This window comes from Piliocolobus tephrosceles, chromosome X, assembly GCF_002776525.5.
Source record: "Piliocolobus tephrosceles isolate RC106 chromosome X, ASM277652v3, whole genome shotgun sequence".
In the NCBI taxonomy this organism is placed as follows: Eukaryota; Metazoa; Chordata; class Mammalia; order Primates; family Cercopithecidae; genus Piliocolobus; species Piliocolobus tephrosceles.
The window spans coordinates 56,651,623-56,669,668 of record NC_045455.1 but is presented as its reverse complement, the minus strand read 5'-3'; the positions used below and the strand labels follow the sequence as shown (position 1 = coordinate 56,669,668).

Genomic DNA, 18,046 nt, shown 5'->3' with positions numbered 1-18,046 from the left:
AAATGGACGCATTAACTGAACCACAGAACATGTAGGCTTGTACACTCACTCATGGAAGTGCCAATCCAGTGAGGAGGCTGAATAAGTGCCCCCTCCCTCATGTTCCCTAGCTAGGCTGGATCTCAAGAGGAAGATGAATGAGGCTGAGACCAATATACAGTATTTTCTTCACAATCAGGTAACTCATTCCATAAGTGGGTATATTAGTTATCTGAGGCTGCTGTAACAAATTACCACAAACTTGGTGTCTTAAAACAATGGAAATTAATTTTCTCACAGTTTTGTAGGCAGAAGTTTAAAATTAAAGTGTCAGCAGGGTTGGTTCCTTTTGGAGGCTCTGAGGGAGTATCAGTTCCATGCTTCTCTCCTATCTTTTGGTAGCTGTAGTAGTCCTTGGTCTTTTTTGGCTTGTAGATGCATAACTTTAATTTCTGCCTTCATTTTCACTTGGTCTTTATACCCTGTCTCTCTGTGTTTGTTTCCCCTTCTCTTCTAAGGACACTCATCATTGGCCTTAGGGCCCACTGTAATTCACAGTGTTCTCATCTCTAGATCCTTACCTTAATTACATCTGAAAAGAGCCTTGTCCCCAAACGAGGTCATGTTTATAGGTTCCAGTTGGACTTGTCTTTTGGTGGAGCCACTATTTAACCCACAAAAAGAGGTGGAGAGGCCAGGAGCAGGATTAATTAAATAAGTAAACTGGCTGCTTGCTTGGAAATCAGCATTTGGGGGCAGGTGTTCCTCCCTATCCTTCATTCCCCAGATCTTTGTTCTCATAGTCAACCAGATGTAGGAGATCACCAAAATAGTCCTGTTCCTGCCCTGCATTTGCATCATTGGCTTTGTCTTCAATTTGTGTTCCTTTGACAGAATCTTTTAAAGTGATATCCATTTTGTGAGCATTAGTGGGTGAAACTAGGTAATGTAATACATATGTCCACTTAACTGTGCACAAAGAAAGGCAGTTGGTCACAACACATTGAAAGCAAACAAGAGAAGGTGTCATGCCAACACCCAGGGGACGTAGAACTCCCAGAATTCCATGAAGATGCCTAGTGACCTGTGTGGTATGGATTGAATAAGGGTGCCGTTGTTTCTCCAGGAATTGAATGCGGGTAAAGTTGGAATTTTTTGACTACCAAAACAAAGAAAAAAACTTGATAATATATAATTTCAGTTTCAATCTTAATTGAATCAAATAAAAACAAATGTTTCCCTCCTACATTTGAATGGAAGTGCGGTGCCTAGGATGCATGAGTCTCATTTTGGACTCATTTTGGAACACATAGGCTTAGATCATCACCAACTGTGTGGTGGGTTTTTTGCAGTGATGAAAGTGGTCTAACTTTGTGCTCTGCATATATAGAACACTTGAAATATGGCTAGTATGATTGAACAATTTTAAATTTCACTTAATTTTAATTTAAATGCAAATTTAAATAGCTACATGTGGCTGGCGGATTGTATTGGAAAGCATAGGCTAAATATTTGTCAGTGCCTGGACTAAAAATATAGGATGCCAAAATAAACAGAATTATGAACTATAATAACCATAACATGCCTTTGATTTAATTAATTAATTTTTATTTATTTATTCTTATTATACTTTATTATTATACTTTAAGTTCTAGGGTACATATGTATACTTGTGCCATGTTGGTGTGCTGCACCCATCAACTTGTCAGCACCCATCAACTTGTCATTTACATCAGGTGGAACTCCCAATGCAATCCCTCCCCCTCCTCTGTTTGTCTGTTACTGGTGTGTAAGAATGCTTGTGATTTTTGCACCTTAATTTTGTCTCCTGAGACTTTGCTGAAGTTGCTTATCAGCTTAAGGAGATTTTGGGCTGAGATGATGGAGTTTTCTAAATACACAATCATGTCATCTGCAAACAGGGACAATTTGACTTCTTCTTTTCCTAACTGAATACCCTTGATTTCTTTCTCTTGCCTGATTGCCCTAGCCAGAACTTCCAACACTGTGTTGAATAGGAGTGGTGAGAGAGGGCATCCCTGTCTTGCGCCAGTTTTCAAAGGGAATTTTTCCAGTTTTTGCCCATTCAGTATGATATTGGCTGTGGGTTTGTCATAAATAGCTCTTATTATTTTGAGGTACGTTCCATCAATACCGAATTTATTGAGCATTTTTAGCATGAAGGGCTGTTGAATTTTGTCAAAAGCCTTTTCTGCATCTATTGAGATAATCATGTGGTTCTTGTCTTTGGTTCTGTTTATATGCTGGATTACGTTTATTGATTTGTGTATATTGAACCAGCCTTGCATCCCAGGGATGAAGCCCACTTGATCATGGTGGATAGGCTTTTTGATGTGCTGCTGGATCCGGTTTGCCAATATTTTATTGAGGATTTTTGCATCGATGTTCACCAGGGATATTGGTCTAAAATTCTCTTTTTTTGTTGTGTCTCTGCCAAGCTTTGGTATCAGGATGATGTTGGCCTCATAAAATGAGTTAGGGAGGATTCCCTCTTTTTCTATTGATGGGAATAGTTTCAGAAGGAATGGTACCAGGTCCTCCTTGTACCTCTGGTAGAATTCAGCTGTGAATCCATCTGGTCCTGGACTTTTTCTGGTTGGTAGGCTATTAATTATTGCCTCAATTTCAGAGCCTGCTATTGGTCTATTCAGGGATTCAACTTCTTCCTGGTTTAGTCTTGGGAGAGTGTAAGTGTCCAGGAAATTATCCATTTCTTCTAGATTTTCTAGTTGATTTGTGTAGAGGTGTTTATAGTATTCTCTGATAGTAGTTTGTATTTCTGTGGGGTCAGTGGTGATATCTCCTTTATCATTTTTTATTGCGTCTATTTGCTTCTTCTCTCTTTTTTTTTTTGAGACGGAGTCTTGCTCTGTCGCCCGGGCTAGAGTGCAGTGGCCGGATCTCAGCTCACTGCAAGCTCCACCTCCCGGGTTTACGCCATTCTCCTGCCTCAGCCTGCGGAGTAGCTGGGACTACAGGCGCCCGCCACCTCGCTTGGCTAGTTTTTTTGTATTTTTAGTAGAGACGGGATTTCACCATGTTAGCCAGGATGGTCTCGATCTCCTGACCTCGTGATGCGCCTGTCTCGGCCTCTCAAAGTGCTGGGATTACAGGCTTGAGCCACCGCGCCTGGCCTCTTTTCTTCTTTATTAGTCTTGCTAGCGGTTGATCAATTTTGTTGATCTTTTCAAAAAACCAACTCCTGGATTCATTGATTTTTTTGGAGGGTTTTTTGTGTCCCTATCTCCTTCAGTTCTGCTCTGATCTTAGTTATTTCTTGCCTTCTGCTAGCTTTTGAATGTGTTTGCTCTTGCTTCTCTAGTTCTTTTAATTGTGATGTTAGAGTGTCAATTTTAGATCTTTCCTGCTTTCTCTTGTGGGCATTTAGTGCTATAAATTTCCCTCTACACACTGCTTTAAATGTGTCCCAGAGATTCTGGTATGTTGTATCTTTGTTCTCATTGGTTTCAAATAAATCTTTATTTCTGTCTTCATTTCGTTATGTACTCAGTAGTCATTCAGGAGCAGGTTATTCAGTTTCCATGTAGTTGAGCAGTTTTGATTGAGTTTCTTAGTCCTGAGTTCTAGTTTGATTGCACTGTGGTCTGAGAGACAATTTGTTATAATTTCTGTTCTTGTACATTTCCTGAGGAGTGCTTTACTTCCAATTATGTGATCAATTTTGGAATAAGTGTGATGTGATGCTGAGAAGAATGTATATTCTGTTGATTTGGGGTGGAGAGTTCTGTAGATGTCTATTAGGTCTGCTTGCTGCAGAGATGAGTTCAATTCCTGGATATCCTTGTTAACTTTCTGTCTCGTTGATCTGTCTAATGTTGACAGTGGGATGTTGAAGTCTCCCATTATTATTGTATGGGAGTCTAAGTCTCTTTGTAAGTCTCTAAGGACTTGCTTTATGAATCTGGGTGCTCCTGTATTGGATGCATATATATTTAGGATAGTTAGCTCTTCCTGTTGAATTGATCCCTTTACCATTATGTAATGGCCTTCTTTGTCTCTTTTGATCTTTCATGGTTTAAAGTCTGTTTTATCAGAGACTAGTCTTGCAACCCCTGCTTTTTTTTGTTCTCCATTTGCTTGGTAGATCTTCCTTCATCCCTTTATTTTGAGCCTGTGTATGTCTCTGCATGTGAGATGGTTCTCCTGAATACAGCAAACTGATGGGTCTTGACTCTTTATCCAGTTTGCCAGTCTGTGTCTTTTAATTGGAGCATTTAGTCCATTTACATTTAAGGTTAATATTGTTATGTGTGAACTTGATCCTGCCATTATGATATTAACTGGTTATTTTGCTCGTTAGTTGATGCAGTTTCTTCCTAGCCTTGATGATCTTTACATTTTGACATGTTTTTGCAATGGCTGGTACCGGTTGTTCCTTTCCACGTTTAGGGCTTCCTTCAGGGTCTCTTGTAAGGCAGGCCTGGTGGTGACAAAATCTCTAAGCATTTGCTTATCTGTAAAGGATTTTATTTCTCCTTCACTGATGAAACTTAGTTTGGCTGGATATGAAATTCTGGGTTTAAAATTCTTTTCTTTAAGAATGTTGAATATTGGCCCCCACTCTCTTCTGGCTTGTAGAGTTTCTGCCGAGAGATCTGCTGTTAGTCTGATGGGCTTCCCTTTGTGGGTAACCTGACCTTTCTCTCTGGCTGCCCTTAAGATTTTTTTCCTTCATTTCAACTTTGGTGAATCTGGCAATTATGTGTCTTGGAGTTGCTCTTCTCGAGGAGTATCTTTGTGGTGTTCTCTGTATTTCCTGAATTTGAATGTTGGCCTGCCCTACTAGGTTGGGGAAGTTCTCCTGGATGATATCCTGAAGAGTGTTTTCCAACTTGGTTCCATTTTCCCCCTCACTTTCAGGCACTCCAATCAGACGTAGATTTGGTCTTTTTACATAATCCCATACTTCTTGCAGGCTTTATTCATTTCTTTTTCTTCTTTTTTCTTTAGATTTCTCTTCTCGCTTCATTTCATTCATTTGATCTTCAGTTGCTGATACTCTTTCTTCCAGTTGATCAAGTCGGTTACTGAAGCTTGTGCATTTGTCACGTATTTCTCGTGTCATGATTTTTATCTCTGCCAGTTCGTTTCTGGCCTTCTCTGCATTAATTATTCTAGTTATCAATTCTTCCACTCTTTTTTCAAGATTTTTAGTTTCTTTGCGCTAGGTACGTAATTCCTCCTTTAGCTCTGAGAAGTTTGATGGACTGAAGCCTTCTTCTCTCATCTCGTCAAAGTCATTCTCCGTCCAGCTTTGATCCCTTGCTGGCGATGAGCTGCGTTCCTTTGCATGGGGAGATGCACTCTTATTTTTTGAATTTCCGGGTTTTCTGTCCCGCTTTTTCCCAATCTTTGTGGTTTTATCTGCCTCTGGTCTTTGATGATGGTGACGTACTGTTGGGGTTTTGGTGTGGGTGTCCTTCCTGTTTGTTAGTTTTCCTTCTAACAGTCAGGATTCTCAGCTGTAGGTCTGTTGGAGATTGCTTGAGGTCCACTCCAGACCCTGTTTGCCTGGGTGTCAGCAGCAGAGGCTGCAGAAGATAGAATATTGCTGAACAGCGAGTGTACCTGTCTGATTCTTGCTTTGGAAGCTTCCTCTCAGGGGTGTACTCCACCGTATGAGGTGTGGGGAGTTGGTCTGCCCCTAGTGGGGGATGTCTCCCAGTTAGGCTACTCAGGGTTCAGGGACCCACTTGAGCAGGCAGTCTGTCCGTTCTCAGATCTCAGCCTCCGTGTTGGGAGATCCACTGCTCTCTTCAAAGCTGTCAGAGTCGTTTGCGTCTGCAGAGGTTTCTGCTGCTTTGTTGTTGTTGTTGTTGTTGTTTAGCTGTGCCCTGTCCCCAGAGGTGGAGTCTACAGAGACAGGCCGGCCTCCTTGAGCTGCTGTGAGCCCCACCCATTTCGAGCTTCCCAGTGGCTTTGTTTACCTACTTAAGCCTCAGCAATGGTGGGTGCCCCTCCCCCAGCCTCACTGCTGCCTTGCTGTTAGATCGCAGACTGCTGTGCTAGCAATGAAGGAGGCTCCGTGGGCATGGGACCCTCCCAGCCAGGTGTGGGATATAATCTCCTGGTGTGCCCGTTTGCTAGGACCCTTGGTAAAGCACAGTACTGGGGTGGGAGTTACCCGATTTTCCAGGTGTTGTGTGTCTCAGTTCCCCTGGCTAGGAAAAGGGATTCCTTTCCCCCTTGCGCTTCCCAGGTGAGGCGATGCCTCGCCCTGCTTCAGCTCTCGCTGTTCGGGCTGCAGCAGCCGACCAGCACTGATTGTCCAGCACTCCCTAGTGAGATGAACCCAGTACCTCAGTTGAAAATGAAGAAATCACCTGTCTTTTGTGTTGCTCGTGCTGGGAGCTGGAGACTGGAGCTATTCCTATTTGACCATCTTGTTCCGCCCCCGCCTATGATTTAATTTAAATGTCCTTATTTTAATGGCATTAACAAAAGCCAAAGAAAAAGTTCATGCTGAATTAGCAGCTTATCTATACTTGTTAAGAGTTTCGGACTTGCTTCAACTTGAAATTTTTTTTCTTAAGTGAAAATTAGGTGAAATTTTTTATTCTCTTTTCTAATTATATTCTCTAGGCCTAAATTTATAATAACAAAATTATTCATTTTTTGGCAAAATACTGGTAAATATGGAGTAGAAAATTTTCAACTTGGGAAACGTGCTTGCTCAGGAAATGTAGTATAAATATTTGTCAATCATTTCACATTTCTCTTTGCTGAAAATGTAATATGCAGAGAAATATTTTACTTAAAAGCCTAATTTTAAATAGCCTTTTTCCCCTAAGGTATGATACTACTTAAAGATGTAGAAGTTGTCACTTTAGTTAAATTTATTTTTCAGACACATAAGCAGATTTTACTGTTGTTTCTCAACTTTGCTCTATTTTTTTTTTTTTATCTTTGAAATTTGGCCAACACATATAATACAGCATTAGATTTGATATTGAAGTTAAATTAAAATTTTTATTTTAAAAAGGAAAATGTGAAAATATGTCAATTACAACTCATACTTCTTGAACCTTTTATGGTTTTGGTGGTATTGTATGCTTCATGTATACCAAAAGAGGGAGCACTTTAAACTTGATTTCTGAACAGAAAACATTCTTTTGTTGTTGTTGTTTTGAGATGGAGTCTGGCTCTGTCATCCAGGCTGCAGTGCAATGGCTTGATCTCAGCTCACTGCAACTTCCACTTCCCGGATTCAAGTGATTCTGCTGCCTCAGCCTCTTGAGTAGCTGGGATTACAGGTGCACGCCGCCATACCCTGCTGATTTTTGTATTTTTAGTAGAGATGGGGATTCACCATGTTGGCCCAGCTGGTCACAGGCTCCTGACCTCAAGTAATCCACCTGCCTCGGCCTCCCAAAGTGCTGGGATTATAGGCGTGAGCTACTAAACCCGGTCCAGAAAGCATTCTTTTGGACTGCTGCCATAAATTTGATTCCGTTAAAAAAACTGCAAAGTTCTTTATTTTCAAAATATCCCTTAATGTAAAAGGAGGGAGAAGCTGGATTTATGTGTACGATTTAGATTGCATAAGACTAACAACATCAATAAATATACCTTTCATGCAGAAATATTACTGTTTTCCTAGGGTTTTCTTTTCTCATTACCTTCTGAAAATGAATTCAGAATTATTAAAAAAAATTGTTCTTCAGGAGACCTTTTTGAAGTTTTCTCTTTCAATACCAAAACAAAGAAAAAACTTGATAATATATAATTTCAGTTTCAATCTTAATTGAAGTTATTATAAATCATAAAGCATGACTATTACGGAAAAGAGAAACACTATAAATGAAAACACAGCTCTGAATAGAGTTTCATGACTAGAAAGTGATTTTTATTCTTTTCTGTTTTGACAGCTCGAAGGTCCATGTGTTTTGCAAATTCAAAAAATTCGCAATGTTGCTGCACCAAAGGATAACGAAGAATCTCAGGCTGCACCAAGGATGCTGCGATTGCAGATGACTGATGGTCATATAAGTTGCACAGCAGTAGAATTTAGTTACATGTCAAAAATAAGGTGATTGGCACTTTCTTTTGTGTATTTGTTACAGAATTTTGAAGGTGCTATTCAATTGGAATGATTTAAGAATTTTGAAAAGGAGGAATGGACCCTTAATTGTGTGTTACAACTTTTCAGATGAAATTATAGAGCTTTTGTGCATTTCTGCTTCATCTGTACAAAAATAGTTAAGAATATATGGCCAGGCATGGTGGCTCAAGCCTGTAATCCCAGCACTTTGGGAGGCCAAGGCAGGTCAGGAGTTCAAGACCAGCCTGGCCAACATGGTGAAACCCCGTCTCTACAAAATATATAAATTAGCCATGCATGGTGGCAGGTACATAATCCCAGCTACTTGGGAGGCTGAGGCGGGAGAATAGCTTGAACCTGGTAGGCGGAGGTTGCAGTGAGCTGAGATCATACCTTTGCACTCCAGCCTGGGTGACAGGGCGGGACTCTGTTTCAAAAATATATATATATATAAAATAAAATAAAAATAAAAAAATAGTTAAGTAGTTACATTCTTGATTGAATGTTAATTATAAAAACAAATTTATGGTGTTCTTGCATGAAAGTAATCTTTTCAGTTTTGTCACATACTTTAGGTCACTCCATTGTTTAGAACAAACAGAATTTTAAAAAATATGGCCGGGCGCGGTGGCTCAAGCCTGTAATCCCAGCACTTTGGGAGGCCGAGACGGGCGGATCACGAGGTCAGGAGATCGAGACCATCCTGGCTAACACGGTGAAACCCCGTCTCTACTAAAAATACAAAAACTAGCCGGGCGAGGTGGTGGGCGCCTGTAGTCCCAGCTACTCCGGAGGCTGAGGCAGGAGAATGGCGTAAACCCGGGAGGCAGAGCTTGCAGTGAGCTGAGATCCGGCCACTGCACTCCAGTCCGGGCGACAGAGCGAGACTCCGCCTCAAAAAAAAAAAAATATGGTTTCATCCTTGACAGTTCAGTAGCTAGCTAACTGTGTGTATAATAGTGTGTCCATCACACTGTTTAATGTTCTTGCAGAGTTTTATAGGCTAATGAATTTTCCTAGGGAATTACTGAAATCAGAGAGGTATGTGACTGACTTTAGTCATTTCCTAGGAAATCATTGGGAATGATTTTCCAAATCCTTCATTTGGTTATTTTAATAAGAAGCTTTTAGAGCCATGCCCAGTGGAATGGAGGAAAGCAATGAGAAGGAAGGGAAAGTGTCCCCTCTATTCTTGGTATTTCCATTTGGCCATTATGAGCTCTTTTCTGAGGTGGAAACTTTCACTAGACATTTGCAGCCCTCCTCCCACCTGCCTTTTTTGGTGTTCTTTGTCATTTTATATGCTCACCTTTGCAGCTCGGGCTCCTCTGAGCTTTTTCACTTAATATAAACTCCTATACCATACTTTTCTCTTGAGCAGGCATTTATCAGGTGTTCTAGCCCTTTAATCCAGTGCTGAAGGTACAAAGGCAAATGAGGTTTAGATTTCAGCCTCTTAGTAGCTCATATGCCAATGAAGTAGGCACATAGACATACAAATATTGTAAGAAATATGTAAACTGAAAGGACTAAGAGTCTCGAAAATTACTTCTGCCTGGGGTAACCAGGAATGGGGTTAAAATATGAGTAGGTATTTTAAGGTGCAGGGAGGGAATAGTACATGCAGATACACAGTGTTCTGACAACAGAAAGAGTGAGAAGTTACATTTGCTGGAGCTTAAGTGATTTAGAATAGTAGGCATGCGAGAGAAAATGTGGTAGGTTGAGGCCTTGTATGATCTTTTCAGTGATTTCCCTTCTTTTTTCTTCTTTCATCTGGTGTCTGCCTCTGGTAAATGAGGCCCCCTCCTCAGAAGATACATGTTTGTCTAAAATGTTGATTTCTCTACACACAGGGAGATTTGTTGACTTTGTGATTATGTTGTCTTCTTTTTGAAGAATAGGATTCCTACTTTTGTGTAGAAACAGCTTTTCAAATTCCTATGTCAAATTCAGTCACACACTTTGCAAGGGAACCTCACAGATGACTCAGAAGAAAGACTTGCCACGTAATGGCTCATTCTCCGATTTTATGGCTGTATATTTCTCTAAGGAATGAAAACACAAGGTCAGCCCTGAGTATAGGGCACTGCCCAATCTGCCCAATGCTGTCTACTGTCATCCCTTGTTGAATTTATTGCAACTTGACAACTGAAAAAATTATCGTCATATGCTCTTCACTCATCATTAAAGCAGCTTTTCTTTTTTTTCTTTATTTCAATGAAGTAAGATTAAAGGAACCTTTGGGTACCAATGAAAATATTAACTAAACCAAAATATACTTTCTGAATAAGAATTAATTATGGTTCTGAAGGTGATAGTAAAAATTGTGTTAAAATTTTAGTCCCTGAGTAAAAAGAACAAAGCTGGAGGTATCACGTTACCTGATTTCAAATTACACTAGAAATCTATAGTAACCAAAACAGCATGGTACTGGCATAAAAACAGACACATAGACCAATGGAAGAGAATAGAGAACCCAGAAATAAATCTGCATACTTACAACCAACTCATTTTCAACAAAGGCATCAAAAACATACTTTGGCAAAAGGATAGTCTCTTTAATAAATGCTGCTGGGAAAACTAGATAACCACATGTAGAATAATGAAATTCCCATCTCTCACCATATACAAAAATCAACTTAAATGTGGCTGGGCATGGTGACTCATGCCTGTAATCCCAGCATTTTGGGAGGTCAAGGCAGGTGGATCACCTGAGGTCAGGAGTTCAAGACCAGCTGCGCCAACATGGTGAAAAATGGTGGTGCACACCTGTAATCCCAGCTACTTGGGAGGCCGAAGCAGGAGAATCACTTGAACCTAGGAGGCAGAGTTTGCAGTGAGCTGAGATCACACCATTGCCTCCAGTCTGTGTGACAAGAGCAAAATTCCAGCTCAAAAAAAAAAAAAAAAAAAAAAGACTTAAATATAAGACCTAAAACTATGAAATTACTAGAAGAAAACATTGGGGAAATGCTTCAAGACATTGGTCTGGGCAATAATTTTTTGGGTAAGACCTCAAAAACATAGGCAACATAAGTAAAAATAGACAATTGGGATTATATCAAACTAAAAAGCTTCTGCACAGCAGTGGAAACAATGAACAAAGTGAGGAGACTACCTACAGAATGGGAGAAAATATTTGCAAACTATCCATTTGACAAGGGATTAATATCCAGAATATATAAGGAGCTCAAATAATAGCAAAAAAAAAAAAAAACAAAAACAAAAACTCCAATTAAAATTTGATGAAAGATCTGAACAGACATTTCTCAAAAGAAGACATACACATGGCCAACAGGCATATGAAAAAATGCTCAGCATCACTACAGTGAGAAATTATCTCACACAGTTAGAATGCCTATTATCAAAAGGACAGAAAATAACTGCTATAGTTTGGATATTTGACCTTCCAAACCCTCTATTGGAATTTAATCCCTGGTGTTGGAGGTGGGGCCTAGTGCGAAGTATTTAGGTCATGGAGGGGCAGAGACCTCATGAGTGGCTTGGTGCCATCCTTGCAGTGAGTGAGTTCTTTCTTTATTACTTCCTGTGGGAGCTGGTTGTTACAAAGAGCCTGGCACCCTCTTCTCTCTTTTGCTTGCTCTTGTCATGTGATCTGCATATACCCCTTTGCCTTCTGCCATGAGTGGAAGCAACCTGAAACACTCACCAGAATTGGATGCTGATGCTATGCTGCTTGTACAGCCTGCAGAACTATGAGCCAAATAAACCTTTCTTTATAAATTACCCAGCCTCAGGTGTTCCTTTATAGCAACACAAATAGACTAAGACAATAGCAAATGCTGTTGAGGATGCAGAGAAAGAGGAATGCTCAAAGACCACTGATTGGAATGTAAATTAGTACAACCACCATGGAAAACAGTATGGTGGCTCCTAAGGAAACTAAAAATAGAAATAGCATTTGACATAGCAGTCTGACTGCTGGGTATGTATTCACAAGAAAGGAAGTCAGCATATTGAGGAAACATCTGCACTCCCATTTTCATTGCAGCACTATTCACAATACCCAAGATAATGGAATCAACCTAAGTGTGCATCATTGGTTGAAGGATAAAGATATATATATATATAAATAAAATGGAATATTATTCCACCATAAAAAGAATGAAATCTTGTCATTTGCAACAATAGGGATAGAACTGGAGAGCATTGTATTAAGTGAAATAAACCAGGTACAGAAAGACAAATATTGCATGATTTGTCATGTGGGAACTAAAAAAACCTGATCTGCAGACAGTAAAATGGCAGCCAGGAAGGATAGTGGAGAGCGGATGATAAGGAAGGGTTGGTTTATGGGTACAAAAATACAGTTAGATAGAAGGAATAAGATTTAGTGTTCAGTGGCGTAATAGGGTGACTATAGTTAACAGTAATTTGTTGAATATTTCAAAATAATTAGAAGAGTAGATTTGTAATGTTCTTAGCAAAGTTAAATGTTTGACGTAATAGATATCTCATTTACCCTGATTTGATCATTACACATTGTATATATGCGTCAAAATACCACATGTACCCCCACAATATGTATAATTACGATATCAACACAAATAAAAATAAAAATTTAGCCCCTGTTTTCTTTTGTGGGAATGGAACTTGAATTTAATCTGGTAAGACTATCAATTGTTTCAATGAAATTGTAGGTCCAGCTTCAAATAACTTGACTACATAGGTCTTAGGTAAAATCTAACTCATTAGCAATTTCTTTGGAGGTAAAGAGTACAGTAGCCTGGTGTCCTTGGTGCTTATTTTTATTTATCCCTGTACCTTGACTATAAGAGTTATGAAAATCTGAATTTGCTGATTGTCTGGAATTGGGAACCCTTCTTCACTATTGTAATTGTATTCAGCTGTTGCTGATCTTGAAGGCTAATAGATGGTTCTAAGTCTACTACATTTATCACCACAGAACTCTCTACTTAGGTTAGGTTAGGCAAGGCTGTTTATGACCATTCATTTTGTCAATTGTGATTGATCACTAAAAATGATTGAGCTTGGGGCCCTCAAAATAATTTTCAATGGCTTTATTGAGATAGCATTGATGTATAAAAATTGTATATATACAAGGTGTACAGAATAATTTTTAATATGTAACCTACCTTACTCTTTATGGGCTCTTTGAAGCTTTAAAATCAGACATCCTCTATTTCTTCTTGTTAATAATTATTTTATTAATTATTTTTCTCTAAAAAAGTCCAGTGATGTTAGCATTCTCACTGATTGGCCTTTGAATATATTAGCATGTGGTGAATTTTATGAGATTTTAAGATGTGAACAATGCAAAGTCATTTCAGAATAATTTTCTAGTTTATCCTAAGTATTTACCTTAGAATTACTATTTGCAGTACTTCTTGCTGTATGTGAGAAGAGATGGGTGGGGCTTGGTATATATGCTTTTATTTTAGAACAGACCTAAGTGACAAAATAGATTTCTTTCCCTGTTTTCCTTTGCCAAAGTGTTAAGAGGGTAAACATTTTGTCTCTGGTTTTCTATAAGACGAGCCATGGTGTAATGTTTGCCCTAAATTTGATACTATTAGCCTACTATAGAAATGTTCTTTTAAAGTTAGTGTATAAATAGCTTAAAAATTAGCATATAAAAATCCTTTTAAAGTTAGTGCATAAATAACTTTCATTTGATTTTTGACTTGATGGATAACAAAAAAAGCATTTTGTGTGAATCACTATAGCTCATATAGATGTTAAATTTTTAGGTTTATTACTCATCAGAGATCTTCTGTATTGAAATTCAACTTTGTAACAAACAAACTATTTTTTGCTGTGCACAGCTAAAGCTCAGAGGAAAAAATGTCAAATCTTATATAGCATAGCATAGTTGAAAAAGTATTTTATATTTTTATTCTATTTATCATGTCTTTATCACAGGTTAGTGACGTGGTTATTGTCCACCTTTTTTTTTTTTTTTCTTTTGCAAGTGAAAATTAAAGGTCATTTCTTTGTCATTGAGATAGAAAATGACAATATGGCCAGATGCAGTGGTTCTTGCCTATAATCCTATAGCACTTTGGGAGGCTGAGGCAGGTGGATCACCTGACGTGGTGAGTTGGAGACCAGCCTGGCCAATATAGTGAAACCCTGTCTCTCCTAAAAATACAAAAAATAGCTGGTTGTGGTGGTACATGCCTATAATCCCAGCTACTTGAGAGGCTGAGACAGGAGAATCACTTGAACCGGGGAGACAGAGGTTTCAGTGAGCTGAGATTGTGCCACTGCCCACTGCACTTGAGGAGCTTGGGCAACAGTGGGAGGCTCTGTCTTTAAAAAAAAAAAGAAAAAAAAAAAATCTTGTTCCAGTCTTCTAACTTCCTCTCTGGTGGTGTATTCATATGATATAGTCAGCCTCCTGAAAAATTAGTTTTGGTGTTAGTTCATTTTGAAGAACCTGATTGGGTCACAATATGAGACTGAATTCCAGTTTTGGGAAAGAGTGTCAATTTTTTTTTTTTTTAATTTCAATGTACATATGTAAGATATACAGATTTGTTACATAGGTAATATGTGCCATGGTGGTTTTCTGTACCTATCAACCCATCACCTAGCTATTAAGCCCAGCATGCATTAGCTATTTTTCCTAATGCTCTCCCTCCCACTACCCCACCCCTCGACAGGCCGCACTGTGTGTCATTCCCCTCTCTGTGTCCATGTGTTCTCAGCTTCAATATGTTTTTAACACTTTTCTCTTTGCTTTAGCCTGAACACACCACCTGGAACTAAAGTTAAGCTCTCAGGAATTGTTGACATAAAAAATGGATTCCTGCTCCTGAATGACTCTAACACTACAATTCTTGGTGGTGAAGTGGAACACCTTATTGAGAAATGGGAGTTACAGAGAGTAAGTGTAAACTATGGCTTGAACTTTTGAAACATTACACTCTTTTTTATTGCATTAAAGAGCTCTTTCAAAAATGAGTAAAATTAGTTCTTTGTGTCAGAGTTGAATAGAATGGAACATGATTATCTTTAGAGAAACTATCTTTGTTTAAGCGTATTGTTTCTCTAAAGTAGATATACTTTTTCAGTATTTGTTACATTTTATTCCTTATGTTTAAACATTCTTTCCTGACAAGTTACAAAACTGCCAAGATACCAGTTATAAGCTATGTACAATTTATTTGTGTATAATTCTTTCTGCAAAAAACAAAAGTGTGCATATATATGAATATATATATACCTGTCTTATCTACAGACACACATACGTGCAAGTAAAAGTAAGTTAGAATTTCACTATAATGGAGTTCTTGTTGTGCTTGACTTCCTAGTCTCATTAGTTGATATTTTCCCTCATTTATATTAACAATATCTTCATCCTTACAGTCATGTAGGTTATCTTGTAATCGTTCCTCTACTTTGCTTCCAACAACCATTTCTGTTGATCCATTGCCGTCAAATCTCATCACTTCCTTGCTCTTCAGTTCTTATTATTACTGTAGTTTAGGTCTTTAGTATCTCTTGCCTGGACTGCTGTAGTAGCCTTTTGACTGTCTATCTACATATCCTTTCTCCATCTTCTAATTTATTTTATGTACTTTCACCAGGTTTTCTTCCTTCAGCATAGTTGAGATGCTTTTATTTCAAATGCCTTAATTTGAGATCGAATGCCATTTATAATCTAGCCCTAGTTCGTTTACGTTTAATTTTCAACTTTCTAAATTCTTCCACGTAGATCTTGTTGTAGCCAAATGGAGTTGCTTCGTCTTTCTTTGATTCTCTATGATTTCCTCAGTTATACATTTTTAATAAAACGTTTTTCCACTTTTACGTTATTCATCTTGTTTTTTCTCTCCTGATCCCCACATAGCCAAATCATCCCTGTGCTTTTAGACCCAGATCAAATGATTGCTTCTTCTCAAGGTGAAGTACTTGTTTCCTTATTGAATTCTTTAAGCATTTTATTATTTTTAACAGTGTATTGCTTTTTACCTAGCAGTAAAATTATGTTCATTTCTCATCTCCTTTAACAGATAGTATGCTTTTGAGGCCAGAATTTTTGTTTGTATCATCTTTCTTAAGTTCTGCACGTATTTGTTAGATGTGTAGATGTAACACCATGTGTAGATACGGTGTTGGGGTCTTGCATCTGTATCTCATGTTACCCTCCTAGTGGTTTTTATAAGGGCTGTTAAATAACTTACTTTATGATTAGACAGGTGATGGATCTGAGCACAATCCAAGACCATTTTTTTCTATTATACCAGAGCAGCCTCTTCGTGATCTCCAAAGCGGTAGCACTGAACTTTACATGTAATAGGCATCATAAAAAATACTCATGGTATAAATGAATTACAAAGCACATAAAAATATTTGTGGAATGAATGAATTGTAAAACTAATTACTCCTTGAGCTGAAATGTATTCTTGTGACACCCTCAAATCTTGCCTGTTTTGTAAAGTCAGCCAAGGGCCTAAGCAATATTTCAAGCTTTTGGTATTTTATGATGCACTATTCTCCTGTTTTCTGAGTTGGAAAGTGCCTTTGTTTGGGAGGTAAATAGATAAGGACATTAGGCACATTTTTATTCCTTAGTACTAATTTCTTATGATATGAATATGCTGTGACTTGGGCTGCTGTACTATGCAATATAAAGTAATGTTCCACAACTGCATTGTTTAATTGAGAATGTCGCAAAAAAGTAATTCAGAAGTAGCTTTATAGTTTTACATAAACAGCCAAGTTTGTGAACTTTGAATTTCCTAGAGAAACTTCACCCATTTCATGGGATCTTTTAGTATGCTGATATAATTGTATTTTTTTAATCAGTAGAGAGTTTTTAAAGTGTGGTAAAATGTTCTCAAGTCTAATACCTTATATAATTTTCCCACAACCCAGTCCCATAGCCAGGACCACTTTGCTAACAACTGCAAACATTCGTAGAAACCTTCTCACCAACACACACACGTGCACACAGAGTTTAGTAGTAGTTTGATAGTTGCCCTTGAAATGTTTAATTATATATCTCTGCACTTGACTTCCTGCAAGCCACATTAGTATTTCTTATTAGGGAGTGATAAAAATTTACATTTAAAATCGTTTAAAAACATTTTGATATGATTATAGTTCTTTTTGGTTTTATAGTTTTTGATTTGGTAGCCACAGCAATGTAGGAAACAGGGAAAGCAGTTACTTGAGCAGCTGGCAGTGATATACATAGAAATTATAAACCATAAAGCTAATGTTGGAAGTGAAGAAGCACTAAACCTTCAGTAAACTATATGCAGGCATTGTAACTGTAGCAAGTTGGTACCAGATGTAATTTACAAAATGCTACAGGTTTATAAGTTTTAGTGCCCCCAAACTATAGATTAAAACCATTTTTTTTATTGTGGCAAAGTATACATAACATAAAATTTAACATTTTTAACTTAACATTAACTTAACTTTAACATTTTTAACTTAACATAAAACTTAACTATTTTTTAAGTGTAAATTTCAGTGGCATTAAGAACATTCGCATTGTTGCACAGTTGTTACCAACATCCACCTCCCTAACTTTTTCATCTTCTCAAACTTAAACTCTGTACCCATTAAACGGTAACTCTGCATTCCTTCCTCCTCTCAGTCTCGGGCAACTACCATTCTACTTTCTGTCTCTGAATTTGACTAAGTAACTCATATGTGTGGAATCATACAGTATGTATCTTTTTTGTGCCTGGCTTATTTCACTTAGCATAGTATTTTCAATGTTCATCTATGTTGCAGTGTGTATCAGAATTTCCTTCCTTTTTAAGGTTGTGTAGTACTCTATTGTATATCTATACCATCTTTTGTTCAGTTATCCATCAATGGACATTAGGGTTGTTTTCACTTTTTAACTCTTATGAATAATGCTGTTATGAACATGGGTATACACATATGTCTTTGAGGCCCAGCTTTCAATTCTTGTGTGTGATCTAGAAATGAGATTGCTGGACCATATAATTGTATTTTTAATTTTTTGAAGAGTTG

At 38.0% G+C, this 18,046-nt stretch overlaps 1 protein-coding gene across 2 annotated transcripts in view; it reads left to right on the top strand.

Moving 5' to 3' along the window:
* The window catches only part of TDRD3 (tudor domain containing 3), a 189,963-nt gene that overhangs the window by 60,713 nt on the left and 111,204 nt on the right, over positions 1 to 18,046 (top strand). For both annotated transcript variants that reach the window (XM_023196216.2, XM_023196217.2), the window contains exons 4-5: positions 7,890 to 8,050; positions 14,795 to 14,936. In XM_023196216.2, coding sequence (XP_023051984.1) covers positions 7,890 to 8,050; positions 14,795 to 14,936 — 303 coding nt within the window. The remainder of the gene's footprint in view (positions 1 to 7,889; positions 8,051 to 14,794; positions 14,937 to 18,046) is intronic.